At 42.0% G+C, this 11,734-nt stretch overlaps 1 protein-coding gene across 4 annotated transcripts; it reads left to right on the top strand.

Moving 5' to 3' along the window:
- The first annotated feature begins 131 nt into the window (after nt 1-131).
- C1H11orf54 (chromosome 1 C11orf54 homolog) lies at nt 132-11,648 on the top strand. Of its 4 annotated transcripts, XM_030269429.4 has the most exons (10): nt 217-234; nt 1,093-1,181; nt 2,783-2,905; nt 4,979-5,077; nt 6,023-6,096; nt 6,664-6,765; nt 7,670-7,846; nt 8,565-8,714; nt 9,296-9,412; nt 11,374-11,648. In XM_030269429.4, exons 3-10 carry the CDS (start codon nt 2,848-2,850, stop codon nt 11,545-11,547), a joined length of 951 nt encoding a protein of 316 aa, XP_030125289.4. In that variant the 5' UTR covers nt 217-234; nt 1,093-1,181; nt 2,783-2,847; the 3' UTR covers nt 11,548-11,648. The 4 variants fall into 4 exon arrangements, with proteins under 4 accessions (XP_002200155.5, XP_030125289.4, XP_072783247.1 ...); XM_002200119.6 differs by lacking the exon at nt 1,093-1,181 and having other exon boundaries at nt 132-235; XM_072927146.1 differs by lacking the exons at nt 217-234; nt 1,093-1,181 and adding an exon at nt 499-521.
- Nucleotides 11,649-11,734: the final 86 nt, after the last annotated feature.

Below are 11,734 nucleotides of genomic sequence, written 5' to 3' on the forward strand. Positions count from 1 at the left end.
GCCGTCCCGCCGCAAAGAGAGAGCAATGGCCGCCCCGCGCCTTAAGTAGCGCCGGGAGCTCGCGAGAGGCGCGCGGGCCCGCGGGAAGGAGGCGGGGCGGAGGATGGCGCCATGCCGGGAGTGGCAGCGGGGCGGCCGCGCCCGGGGGCGGAGCCGAGCCGAGCCGAGCCGAGCCGTGTCTTGCCTTGCCTTGCTTTGCTTTGCCTTGCTGTGCCAGTCCCGGGTGGCAGGGCAGGTACGTGCGGTCGGGCGATAGCGGCGGTCGGTGTGTGGCAGAGCTCGGGCAGGTGCCAGCTTCCCTCGGCTTCCCGCCCAGTGAGAGGCTCCCGTTCCTGCTGCGCGGCTTGTCCTTCCCCGCGCTGCCCAGGCTCCTCCGAGCTGGCTGTTCCAGCCTGAGCAGCCCCTTCCTTCCCCTCGCAGCTGTGCCGGCTTTAGCGTTCCCTCGCTCCAGTACTCCTCGCTGCCTTTGCCTGCCGGGGTGCTCCCAGTCCCTACGGACCCCAGCCTCGCCTAGCACACCTGTAAATACCTGCCGTGATTCCCCAAATCCCAGCCACTCGAACAGCTGCTTCTGCTGCCCCGCAGCCTTCCTCTGCCCCGTACGGGATCTCCTCGCACCGCCCCAGCATAGAAATACCGCTTCTGCCTCTATGGATGTCTTGGTGTCATCACTACATTTCTCTCTCACAACTGCCGTCTTCATTTTTTTCCACTGATATTTCTTCCCCCACCACCTCCCTCCCCAATTCGTGTCTACCTGCCTATAACCTCTCCTTTTTGGCTTTAAGTCTCCAAGCTAATTTCAATTCAGGTTTTGACAATAGACATTCCACATATATAATCAATCTAATGGTTCACATGTCATCTGTATTCTCCTGGCACCTAGTTACTCTCTGTAATGTTTTCTTCCCACTTCAAAGGTAGGCTTTTAAGTCTCTACATACTTGTTGCCTCCATTCTAGTTGCACCATCCCACATCTATAACAATTTTATCATCCCTTTAACATTTGTGTTCTTTCTTTGAAAGTCTTCTGTAGCGATTCAGTGTCACTGCAACCCTCTGATAGATCTTAATTGTGTGCTGTTGTTTTGGGTTCTCTCTGTCCCCACACCACACAATTCACTCCCCTGTGAATATTTGCAGTGGTGGGCCACAGATCTACCCTTTTGTGTCTTTCCTGGTAAGAACAACTGTCTACCAATCAGACTGGGTTTATTATGGTACATCAAATTTTTCCACAGTGTTTCCCTCCTTTCTTGATTGTGGGGAGCTAACTTATATTGTACAAGTCTCGTCTCTGCCTTTTGTACAACAGTAATTCTAGCTTACCTTCTCAGACTGTTTTAGGACAACCAATGTGTTGAGCGCTGGCACAGCCTCCTCCTGGATGTGGCAAAAGGTTCTTGAGGGGGTGAGGATTGTCTAAAACAATGCTCCCAAAGCCATGTTCTCACATTACTCCCTTTCTTGGTGCACACTAAAAGTCTTGTGGTATGATTGACTCCACCTGACATGAGGCTTCTACCAGAGGCACCAAATCCAACCTGCTACTTTCCAGAGCCAGAGGAGGGATGCAGTCAACTGTGGAGATAGATAGGACCAACTAAGATGAGAATTACTATACACAGGTTGCAGTCATTCTTCCCTTCTCTACTGCTTGCTATGCATTAACTGCTTGCTAAGCATTGAGCTCAAAGATTTCAGTTAAGTGACTGCTACAATCTCCCCACTCCTTTCTTTCTTTTTCCCACTGGTTTGGTGGGATTTTTTTCCCTTTTCCCATTTTCCCTAATGGTGTAAGGACAATTACATTTTTTGACAGTCATAAAAGTTAGAATTTTTTAAAAACAGAAGCTAAATATATACGTAAGCAGCTGTCTTACACCATAGTCCTTCCTAACAAAGAATCAGTCAGGTCTAGAAATGTAGTTAGGATTTTGGCTTTTTCCTTCTTCCACCTGACATTGGGGAAATGGAACCCATTTTATTTTTTATTGCTGTGTGTAGCAAGTATGTGGTATGTGCCTAAGGAGTTAATGATTGCTGCAGCAGATTTTTAGGTAGTGTGCAATCAGTTGTTTCTGCCCTGACCTAGTGGCTTGCCCTTCTAGCTGGCTTTGCTGTTACATGGCTGACTGCAGTGCAGTTCATTTCTGGAGGGGCTCTTAAAGTCATGTTCAAAACTTTTTGTTACAGTACACACTGGTTTTTTAGCATACTTTTTGTATGGCTGCAGAGCCTGACACTGCAGAACTTGCTGCTGTTGATTTCTATTTTGCTGCTAGTCTGTTCCTCTCTGGAAGGGGAAACACATGCCCAGAATCAATTGGAGACCATGTCACAGCTGCAGTTGAAAGTCCACCATTGCCAGTGCTGGAAAAGTAAACATTTTTAAATTCGGGAAGACCTTAGGAGACAGCTGATGTGCTCAGAAAAGCTCAGGTTTCTTTCAAAACTTTCTTGTGACTCCAGGCTTACAAAAAGACACCCAAATCTCCTGACCACTTGAACTGCATTCAGCATAGGATATGTTTTCTTTACACCCAGTTGTCAGCTTGAGGACTAGTGTGTGTAATGCTCTGAGCCAGCTATAGGGCTGACAGACACATCTTCTTCCAAAAGACATAAGAAATTTAACGTTGCTATTGAAGCTGTCAGTGTCTCCTGTGATGGTAGAACTACAGTTCTATTTTTTCTCTGTATTCTAGAGTGAAATTGAAAAATAATTAACATGTTGAAAGGAGCATGTTTAAATTGTTAAACTATTATCTTTGCTGGCAGACCAGTTTCTCTGCAGTGTGCTGTACTGTAACTTCTTACCTGAAGAAATCAGCACCGATCAGGAAATGGCCAAAGTCGAAAGGTTTGCTTTTCATGTCCCAAGTCTGGAGGAACTTGCTGGGGGTAAGTAATGCAACATGTGACTTTATACAAACTTGTAATGTACTCTTCAAACTTATCTTAAAACTCATACCAAAGTCTTTCTACAGCTAGGACATGCAGAGTTCCTGCTTTTAGCACACTGAGAGGTAAAAAACAGCACTATTTCTCTATAAAATGAGATTATTTTCTTAGAGCAAACAATGAGTCCTCCCCAAGGGCCCAAGATATTTAATGCACAAACTCAATTCCTTTAAAACTGCTGCATGTGCAGATTTGTGTGCAGGTCATGAAAGTTTGATCACTACACACTAAACTTCTTTACACCTACAGAATTATCTGTCCTCCTCTATCCTCTAATATTTCTTTCTTTTTCAGGACTGCTCAAAACATAGCTAACAAGATGCAGTGTAGTATGGCAGAGGACAAGCTGCAGTGTAGTATGGCAGATCCTCTCGCTTGAACCTAGTTGGCTCCTCCTTTGGTGATTGCCTTAGAACAGGGCTGCAGGAAACATCTTCTGTAGTTTACTTCTTTCCAAAGCCTTTGCAAGATCTGCTCAGAATAACAGAATGGTTGAGGTTGGAGGGGACTCCCAGATTTGGCTCAGATGCTCATGATCTTCTTTTCTTGCCCTAGTAGGAAGACTTCTGGCAAGTCTCTCCCCTGCAGCAGATATACAGAAGTGTTTTTGTCTTTCAGATTGATCCTCAAGTTCAGTTTGCCACTTTCCCAAATCTGTGTCAGTGTGACATTTCCATGTATTAAGAACGTGTGGTCCCAGCAGTGCCCAGGGTGGTTCTCAGTGCTTTTCTCACCGTCAGATGGGGGCAATAGGCCAGGGCTGCTGTAGACCTCTAAGCTCTTCAGAGAACACCACGTACTTGCAGTAGAACAGCTTGAAAGAGTATCAGAAAAGTTTAATCACAAAGCAGAATTTTCCCTTTTTTCCCCATCTGTCCTGAGGATCTCCTGTAAACTGAGAATTGTGTTGCTGGGAATTGTTCAGATTTGGGGTATAATTTGAGGAGTGCCCTTTTACTGTCCTTGTCCACTTGCCAGAAGGTACTGAGATGTATTTAGAAATGTACCAAGTACTAGCTACTGCTTTTGGTCAACAGCTTGGTAAATCTGATCTTGAGAGGTAAGGTATGGCTGAAACCCTAACTGGAGTAAACAGAGGCACAGAAAGTCTTCTGCATAAATAAGGAACCACCTGATTTGAGATCACACACTGAATGTCCTGTTCTTTAATTTAAGACACCTGTCAAAGCAGACCCCCAGGTATGAAAGAACCTGGACCTTTCAACATAATATTTGAGCAGTGTATGTGAAGACAATCACACACTAAAGGTTTGAAAGCTGCTTCCAAGCAATGCACTCATCTAATCCTCCCTGTTGTTTGAGTGACTTTGCAAGTTCTGAGCCTAAAAAAACATTGCTATGAAGCAAACCAAAAATTTTAGATTTGGTTCCTTATCACTAACACCATTCATTATCTGTCTTGCTGTGACAGTGGCAGTTGTCAGAAAATCTCCACAAGAGCATAAACATGATAGGCAGTATCCCATGGTGGTAGAAATTTCCAGGTTTCCGGCAGAGGCAGTTTGAGATTATAATCAAGCGATTGCAAACCGTCTGATTAATGTATGTAAAGAACTGATTGCTGCTTCAGCTAAATCTTGCTTCCTCCTTTGCTCTTGAATCAAATTTGACCGTGATCATAATTGTCTGCTCTTTGAAGCAAACCCACTGCTGCATGTGATTGAAGTTTACCCATGTTAATTCACGCTGTGATGCTCCTAGTGCTAATTGGAGCAGTCAGTCAGTGTATTTCAATAATAATGTTTTTTCAATTCTTAAAATTAATTAATGAGGCAAACAATTATCTGAAAAAACTTTTGCTCCTCTCTGAAGCTCAGAGTAACATAAAATGTGCCTGCAGACATTTAAATCAATGGAATTACTTAGGGTAAGCATAAGTAATGTATCTTGCAGAAATAAAGCTCAGACAGATATGTTTATTGTTGTTAGAAACTTGTCAGACTCTTGGTAATTTTTTATTGTTGATAATTTTGCCATTATTCTTTATTACAGTTTTGCAGAAAGGGCTTAAAGAGAACTTCGCAGATGCTCAAGTCTCTGTTGTAGATTGTCCTGATTTGACTCAGGAACCCTTCAACTTTCCTGCTAAAGGTAACCTAGCATTCCTGTCTTCCACTACAACTTCTCCAGTTCTTTCTGCATGATCCTGCTTAATTTTGACCCTTTAAAGATGTTGAGAGAGCTTAAAATGTTTTTCAGGTAGAGCATATGCATGAGAGGAGAGCTACATTTCATTTCTGGGTTTGCTTCCTAGTTATGTATGAACAAGGACAAGTCATTACTAAGTAGTTGTCATTTTTTTTTTCTTAAATTATCATTGCATACCTACTTATTTCATGAGCTTTATTTAAGTACTGAAAATGTTTTGAATTTACATTGTTATTTTTCATATGGAGAAATTTTTTTAGAACCATGCCAATCACTATCTGAACCTAATGAATTGTACTTCCATTAATTTTTAAATTCCTGGCATTCATGTATGTCAGTGAAGTGAAACTGTCTTATTCTGAATGGGATGAATCTTGTTTGACACTAGCTGTCTGAAAGACAAAAATGTCATCTGTGCTACTCATCTGAGTTCCCTCTGGCATCAATGGGAAAGAAACACCTCCAGGAGGTTATTCATCCCTTTTAAAATACATATCCAAATAAGTGGGATGAATTGTCCTGAGACAGCTTTCAGCTTTGCTAAAATTTTGCAAGTGGAATCCCAGCAGAGTTCTCTACTGTGTGGTGGGGGTGTTACTGGAAAACTGGCAAATGGAAGGTGTTGTCCACTCTGGCAATTCTTTTTTTGTGCTTAGAGAATGTTATTTTACAGCACCTTGTGTAGCATTAAATCCTACTGTGAATAATTTTAGAACCTGGACTTCTTGATAGTCCAGGTAGATAAAGTTTAACACTTTATCTAAGCACGCTAGGGAAATAGTGTTTGAGAACTTTGAGGAACCAGTTCTTTGTCGGCTTAGAACGTGTGCTTATTGAAGACTATTGGGAAAAAAAAAATTACCAAGCTAACTGGCTGTATTTTTCCAGGAATCTGTGGAAAGCCTAGGATAGCAGATGTGGGAGGTGTTCCTTACCTCATACCTATTGTACACAAAGAAAAAGTGAGTTTTTCCCTGTAGATGTGGGGTTTAATATGTTTGTCAAAAGAAAAGCAAACAAAATTAAGGACTGAGATACTAGGATCTAGATACTAGGATTCTACACTTATGAAAGACACTTTCCAGTGTTTAATGAGACTGATTCTGATGTGTATTGTATGTCACAAAATCTAATAAGAACAATAATTCAGTCTTTGAATAAAATGAGCAGGGAACATACAGGTAGAATCTATCTTTAAGCAAAAAAATGGACATCTACCAAATTTGTTATTACTAAATGTTATGTTGCGTTCAGAAGCCATGTTCAACCTAATTATCGAGAATTTAATGAGGGTGGGTGTTGTGAATTAAACGCCTCCAGGACTACAGTGAACAGACTGACCATTGCAGGTCAGAGCACCACACCAAAATCATAGAATGGTTTGGGTTGGAAGAGACCTTAGAGATAGTCTAGTTTCAATCCCTCCTGCAGTGAGCAGGGATACCACCCACTAGGTCAGGTTGCTCAGGGCCCCATCCAGCCTAGCTTTGGGCACTTCCAGGGATGGAAGTATTGTTTTTCTTTTGCAGGTTTATGATCTAAATACAGTTGCAAAGGACATAGAGCTGCCTGGAGCTTTCATTCTTGGAGCTGGAGCTGTTTCATCCAGAGTTCTTGGAATAAATGCTGAGGTCAGTATGTAAGTGTGATGGTTCTCAATGAATTCATGGAAGTATCATAACAGTAGAGCAGTATCATGCTGGGTATTCCCCATTTACAGCAATGTTTTTAATAAACGCTTTCATACCATAAACACATAAAACACATTAGAAAGAATTGAGATGAGGGGCATCCACTGAGGTGCATACTCCTGAGAAAATAAAGATTAATTTTTAACTTGTAATTCTTCAGGAAGCATGTGATTACCTTGAAGCATGCAAGAAACATGGTTTTTGGAACTGATTGACAAAGACCTGACTAGAGGTTTTAATTCCGAGATTTAGAAATGCTTCTCAAACATACTGGCAAATGCCTTTGAAATACTCCCTGTCTTTTGACTTCTTGGATGACTTTGTTTCACTGTTGTGAATTTTAAAGATACCACACAGAAAATTACAAACTGCAGGAGGGGTAGGAGACAAAAATTATTGCCTATGGAGACCTTGACAGGTTTTTTCAGGCATAAACCTTTGGTCTTGCTGTCTCCTTTTGATGGGTTTATTGGCAGATGAGATAGTCCATATCAGCATTAAATTTGGGCCACTATAATAGTGGTTGTTACTGTACACCGAGAGAGTATTACATAGAATTCCAATACTTGCATGCAGACTATAGATATTTTTTTCTTTCTTTCTTTTGTTTTCTTTAACACTAGCATTCATCTTTATATAACATCAATGGTTCAGAAAAAGTAGACCTGTTTTCTGGACCTTTCAATTACATTACAATATTAGTACATTTTTCTTACCTCATCGTGATAGGCAGAGCTGTGTGATGAAGTGGATTTTTTCTTGGTATCATGGCCCAAATCACATTTATGTGAGTTCAGTTCATTTGGCTGATTCTTATACTTGACTGATATGTTCTTTTTCCCAGTTTATCCCTATTGTTCAAACTAAGAGTGAAAAAAAGCCTGCTGTAAATGGGAGCTACGTTGCTCAGATAAATCCTGCAGATAAAGGGTGCCTGCTTGAGAAGTACAGCAGTAAATACACTGACTGTGAGTTTGGATTGTTGGCCAACCTTTATGCCAGTGAGGGCCAACCTGGTAAGGTACGTACTTCCACCTAAGGTGACTTTGCAGTGCTTGGTGACTGAATGGAAATTCATGGTTCTTCTATCAGTGTTCTGTGGTAATAGTAAAGTAGTAATTCCACAAGGGAAACATGCAAAAATAAGGAACTGATGCCAGCGATTGAGGGAAAGAATTAGTGGAGACAGAGGCATTTGAATTTTTGAGGGATAGGTATAAGTTTACAAAAACTTTTCCAGCATAAATAATTCATCCAAATCCAATCCAAACTAGCAGTGACTTAAGGTAATAGTGCAATGTACTCGTGTAAATGAAATGTGGGCACTTAGGTAGATTTTTGCACAAGTGTTTCTCCTGACACAGTCAGCACAGTGCTGGCAGAACAGTCGAAAACCTGAGTGGTGCATGGAAACGGAACAGTCTTCTCTGTTACCCAGTGTTTCTTTCTGACACAGTGGAAGCCAGCTGGTGGACAGCTCAAGTCACTGCCTCATGTATAGGTAAATTTCTTGCTGCCCAGCTCCCTTTACAGGCAAAGCTAGCATTGAACAGAACTAAGGAAAAGAGAGTTGGTCACATACTGGAAAGATGCAAGTGCAGCGGTGCTTGCATGGAAGGTTATCTTTTCCAAAAGTGATCTTGGGTTATCAGCTTGGGAGAATTTCAGAACAGCTTTCACAGACCTTTTCAGCCTCTTGCAGCAGGACACGGCAGTGACAAACTGACTTTATCTTCCAGGTCATTGAAGTGAAAGCCAATGGAAGAACTGGGGAGCTTAACTTTGTGTCCTGTCTGAGACAAACTTTAGAGAAACACTATGGAGAAAAGCCGGTTGGGATGGGTGGTACGTTTATCATTCAGAAGGGGAAAGCAAAGATTCACATTATGGTACGTTGTTCTCAGTGCTTGTAACTCTCTTTGTCCTCCTGAAAACAGAAGTATAAACAGGGTGTAACATCTTAGTTCCTTCACTTTGTTTTGTATTTCTAAATGTATGCATAAACTATTAGGATGAGCACTGTATTAAAGTAAGGAGTTGACATTACAAAATCAGTGTTACAAAACTAGTAATTCTGTTTTAATTGGCATTAATGCCATCATATTTTGAAATCAGTGTGCAGCTAAAGAACTGAGAACTATTGTAAAAGTAATTGAAATGAAATACATGAACTCAGATGGTACTTATAAGAAGCATTAAACTTTGTAAAAAATAACTGAGCTTCTAAAATGTACCCGGAGGAGGGGCATTCTCACTTCAGTAGCTGTGCCACTGCCTGTGTAATGAAAGATGCAATATTCCAGACACTTCTGTTCCTAGCAGAAACAGAGTGATGGACACTGTGAGCTTCTTTCAGTCAATAAGGAAAATTAACAAAATAATGGGGAGTGAAAAAGCAAAGTTGCTAGAGAAAAAGTATCCTGATGCAAGTGCCTTCCTTTTACTTAAAAAGTTTTTATTTTTGTTCTAGCCTCCAGAATTTTCTGCCTGTCCCCTGGATACTGATGAGGATGTGAATAACTGGCTAAAATTCTTTGAAATGAAGGCTCCACTGATTTGTCAGCCAGTAATAGTTTCCAGAGATCCGGTGAGTCTCTTTTTCTCCTTTCTAAGTATAGACGGGGACCTGTAATGAATTTTGACTTGGATGTGATTTTCCTTTCAAGAATGGAAATGTGTATATATATATTGTGTTCAGCTCTTCCAGAGCTGGGGCAATGATTGAGAAGCTTCTCATTTCTGTGAATTGTTTGAATTATTTGAGTTTAGGCTAGGTGAATCTGTTCTGAAACCTAGTGGTTGTTCATAGTGGATTAACTTCATGGTTCTGTTGCATGTGTGCGAGTGTTTGCATCCCAAACCCAACAGTACAGTTTACATTCACTGCTGATCACACTGGGAGAAATGTCAAGAGCATGGAAGGTGGTTCAGCCACCTGTTTATGTAGTTCACTTTCATAACAACTCCCTCTGCTAATGCTGTGTCAAAAGACATGAAGCCTATGTCCTTTTGCTGATGTAAATTAAAGATTAAAGTCTGCAGAGCCTCATGCTGGAAACTTCTCTAGCATCTTTCACAAGCACCAAGTTCAACAGCAAACAATTCAGGATAAATGCCAATCTGGTTTCAAAAACCATTAAGGTGTTCATAATTAGGAAGACTATTTGTTTAAAAGTAACCAGAAAACCATAGATGAAAATTATTATTTTATAAATAACAATGCAGTCAATAAGTAATATAAAAACATTTTTCCAGAGGTAAGTGGGACATAACTGTAGGCTTAAATATGTTGAAGGGTGTGATTTTATTGTGTCATTATGTGGCAGCCTTTGGCCTAAGGCTAAACCATATCTTCCCATAATCCACTGATGCATCCTTTGAAAGCGGCCATTGGCAGCTGCTCCGTTTGGAACCAATGCAGTTTGTGTGGTGGATGCCTTTGGGTTTCTCCTGTCTACATCCACTGCAAGTTCAACAGCACTTGGGTAGGCCCGTGGTTTTGGAAATGTTTGAGTGTCACTACAAGAAGAGCAGCAGACGATGGCATTCCGATGCCATAGCACTATTCACCAGTATTCCCTTGCAGCCCAGGAAACTAATCATGTCCTGGGCTGTGTCAAACTAGATGTGGCCAGGTGGTTCTTTCCCTTATGAGACTTCACCTGGAGTGCTGCATGTGGCTTGGGGTCCCAAGAAAGATGTGGACCTGTTAGAGCAGGGCCCAAGGAGGGCCATGAAAATGAGCCAAGGACTGGAGTACCTCTTCCTATGAAGAAAGACTGGGAGCTGACGTTGTTCAGCCTGGAGAAGAAAAGGCTCTGGAAAGACCTTATTGCAGCCTTCCAGGACTTAAAGGAGGCTTTTAGAAAAGGTGGAGAGAAACTTTTTATCGGGACATGTAGTGACAAAAGAAGAGGCAAGGATTTTAAATTGAAAGTGAACAGATTTAGATTGGCTATGTGGAAAGAAAATTTTTAGGCTAAGTGTGGAGAGAAAGTGGAACAGGTTGCCCAGCGATATGGATCCTCCGTCCCTGGAATTGTTCAAGGCCAGGTTAGATGGGACTTTGAGCGAGCTGGTTGAATGGAAGATGTCCCGGCCCATGACAAGGGGATTAGAATAGATGGTCTGTGAAGGTCCCTTTGAACCCAATCCATTCTAAGATACATAAAACTGGTGGTGTTGATCTGATGGTTTAAGATGTTAGTTGCTATTTCATTCCCTGTTCTTCCTGTATTCATCTAAGCTGGCTCTCAGAACTGCAGACAGTTCATTTATCACATGGGCCTGTGGCAATTCAGTTTGATTTCCAGTAGGGGTTCCTTGGTGTAACTGCATTATTTAATCCCAGTGGGCTGGAGTCTGTCAGGCTTTCCAAATTCTTGGTTTCACAAGCGTCTTGCAAGCTTTCTACGCATAACGTTTGGAGATGTGTGGAAATGTGCATTAGGATAGATATCCTGTGATTTTACATGCTGTTTCCATCAACGTGTTGATGTGTGACTTTTACATGCTGTTTCCATGAACCGGGCCTCTGCCTGGTGCCAGGGCTTTGATCTTCGTGTGGAGCACACGCACTGTTTCAGCCACCACGGGGAAGGAGGGCACTACCACCAGGACACCAGCCCGGACAGCGTGCAGTACCTGGGCTACTTCCAGCCCGCCGAGCTGCTCTTCCGCATCGACAGGCCCCAGGAGACGCACCTGGTCGGGAGAGACTGAGCCCCGCGGGCCGATTTCATCTTCCTCAAGTACAAATGCTGATTTTTGTAATGCTTTCTATTATCACTGATCAGATTTAAGAATAAATATGGGAATAGTTAGCTGCCGCCTTCTTAATTGTGTCAGAGTGCAGAACGTGGAGCATACGTGTCATTGGAGTTGCGACCATATTCAAAGGATAACTTAA

Source organism: Taeniopygia guttata, chromosome 1, assembly GCF_048771995.1.
Source record: "Taeniopygia guttata chromosome 1, bTaeGut7.mat, whole genome shotgun sequence".
Classification (NCBI taxonomy): Eukaryota; Metazoa; Chordata; class Aves; order Passeriformes; family Estrildidae; genus Taeniopygia; species Taeniopygia guttata.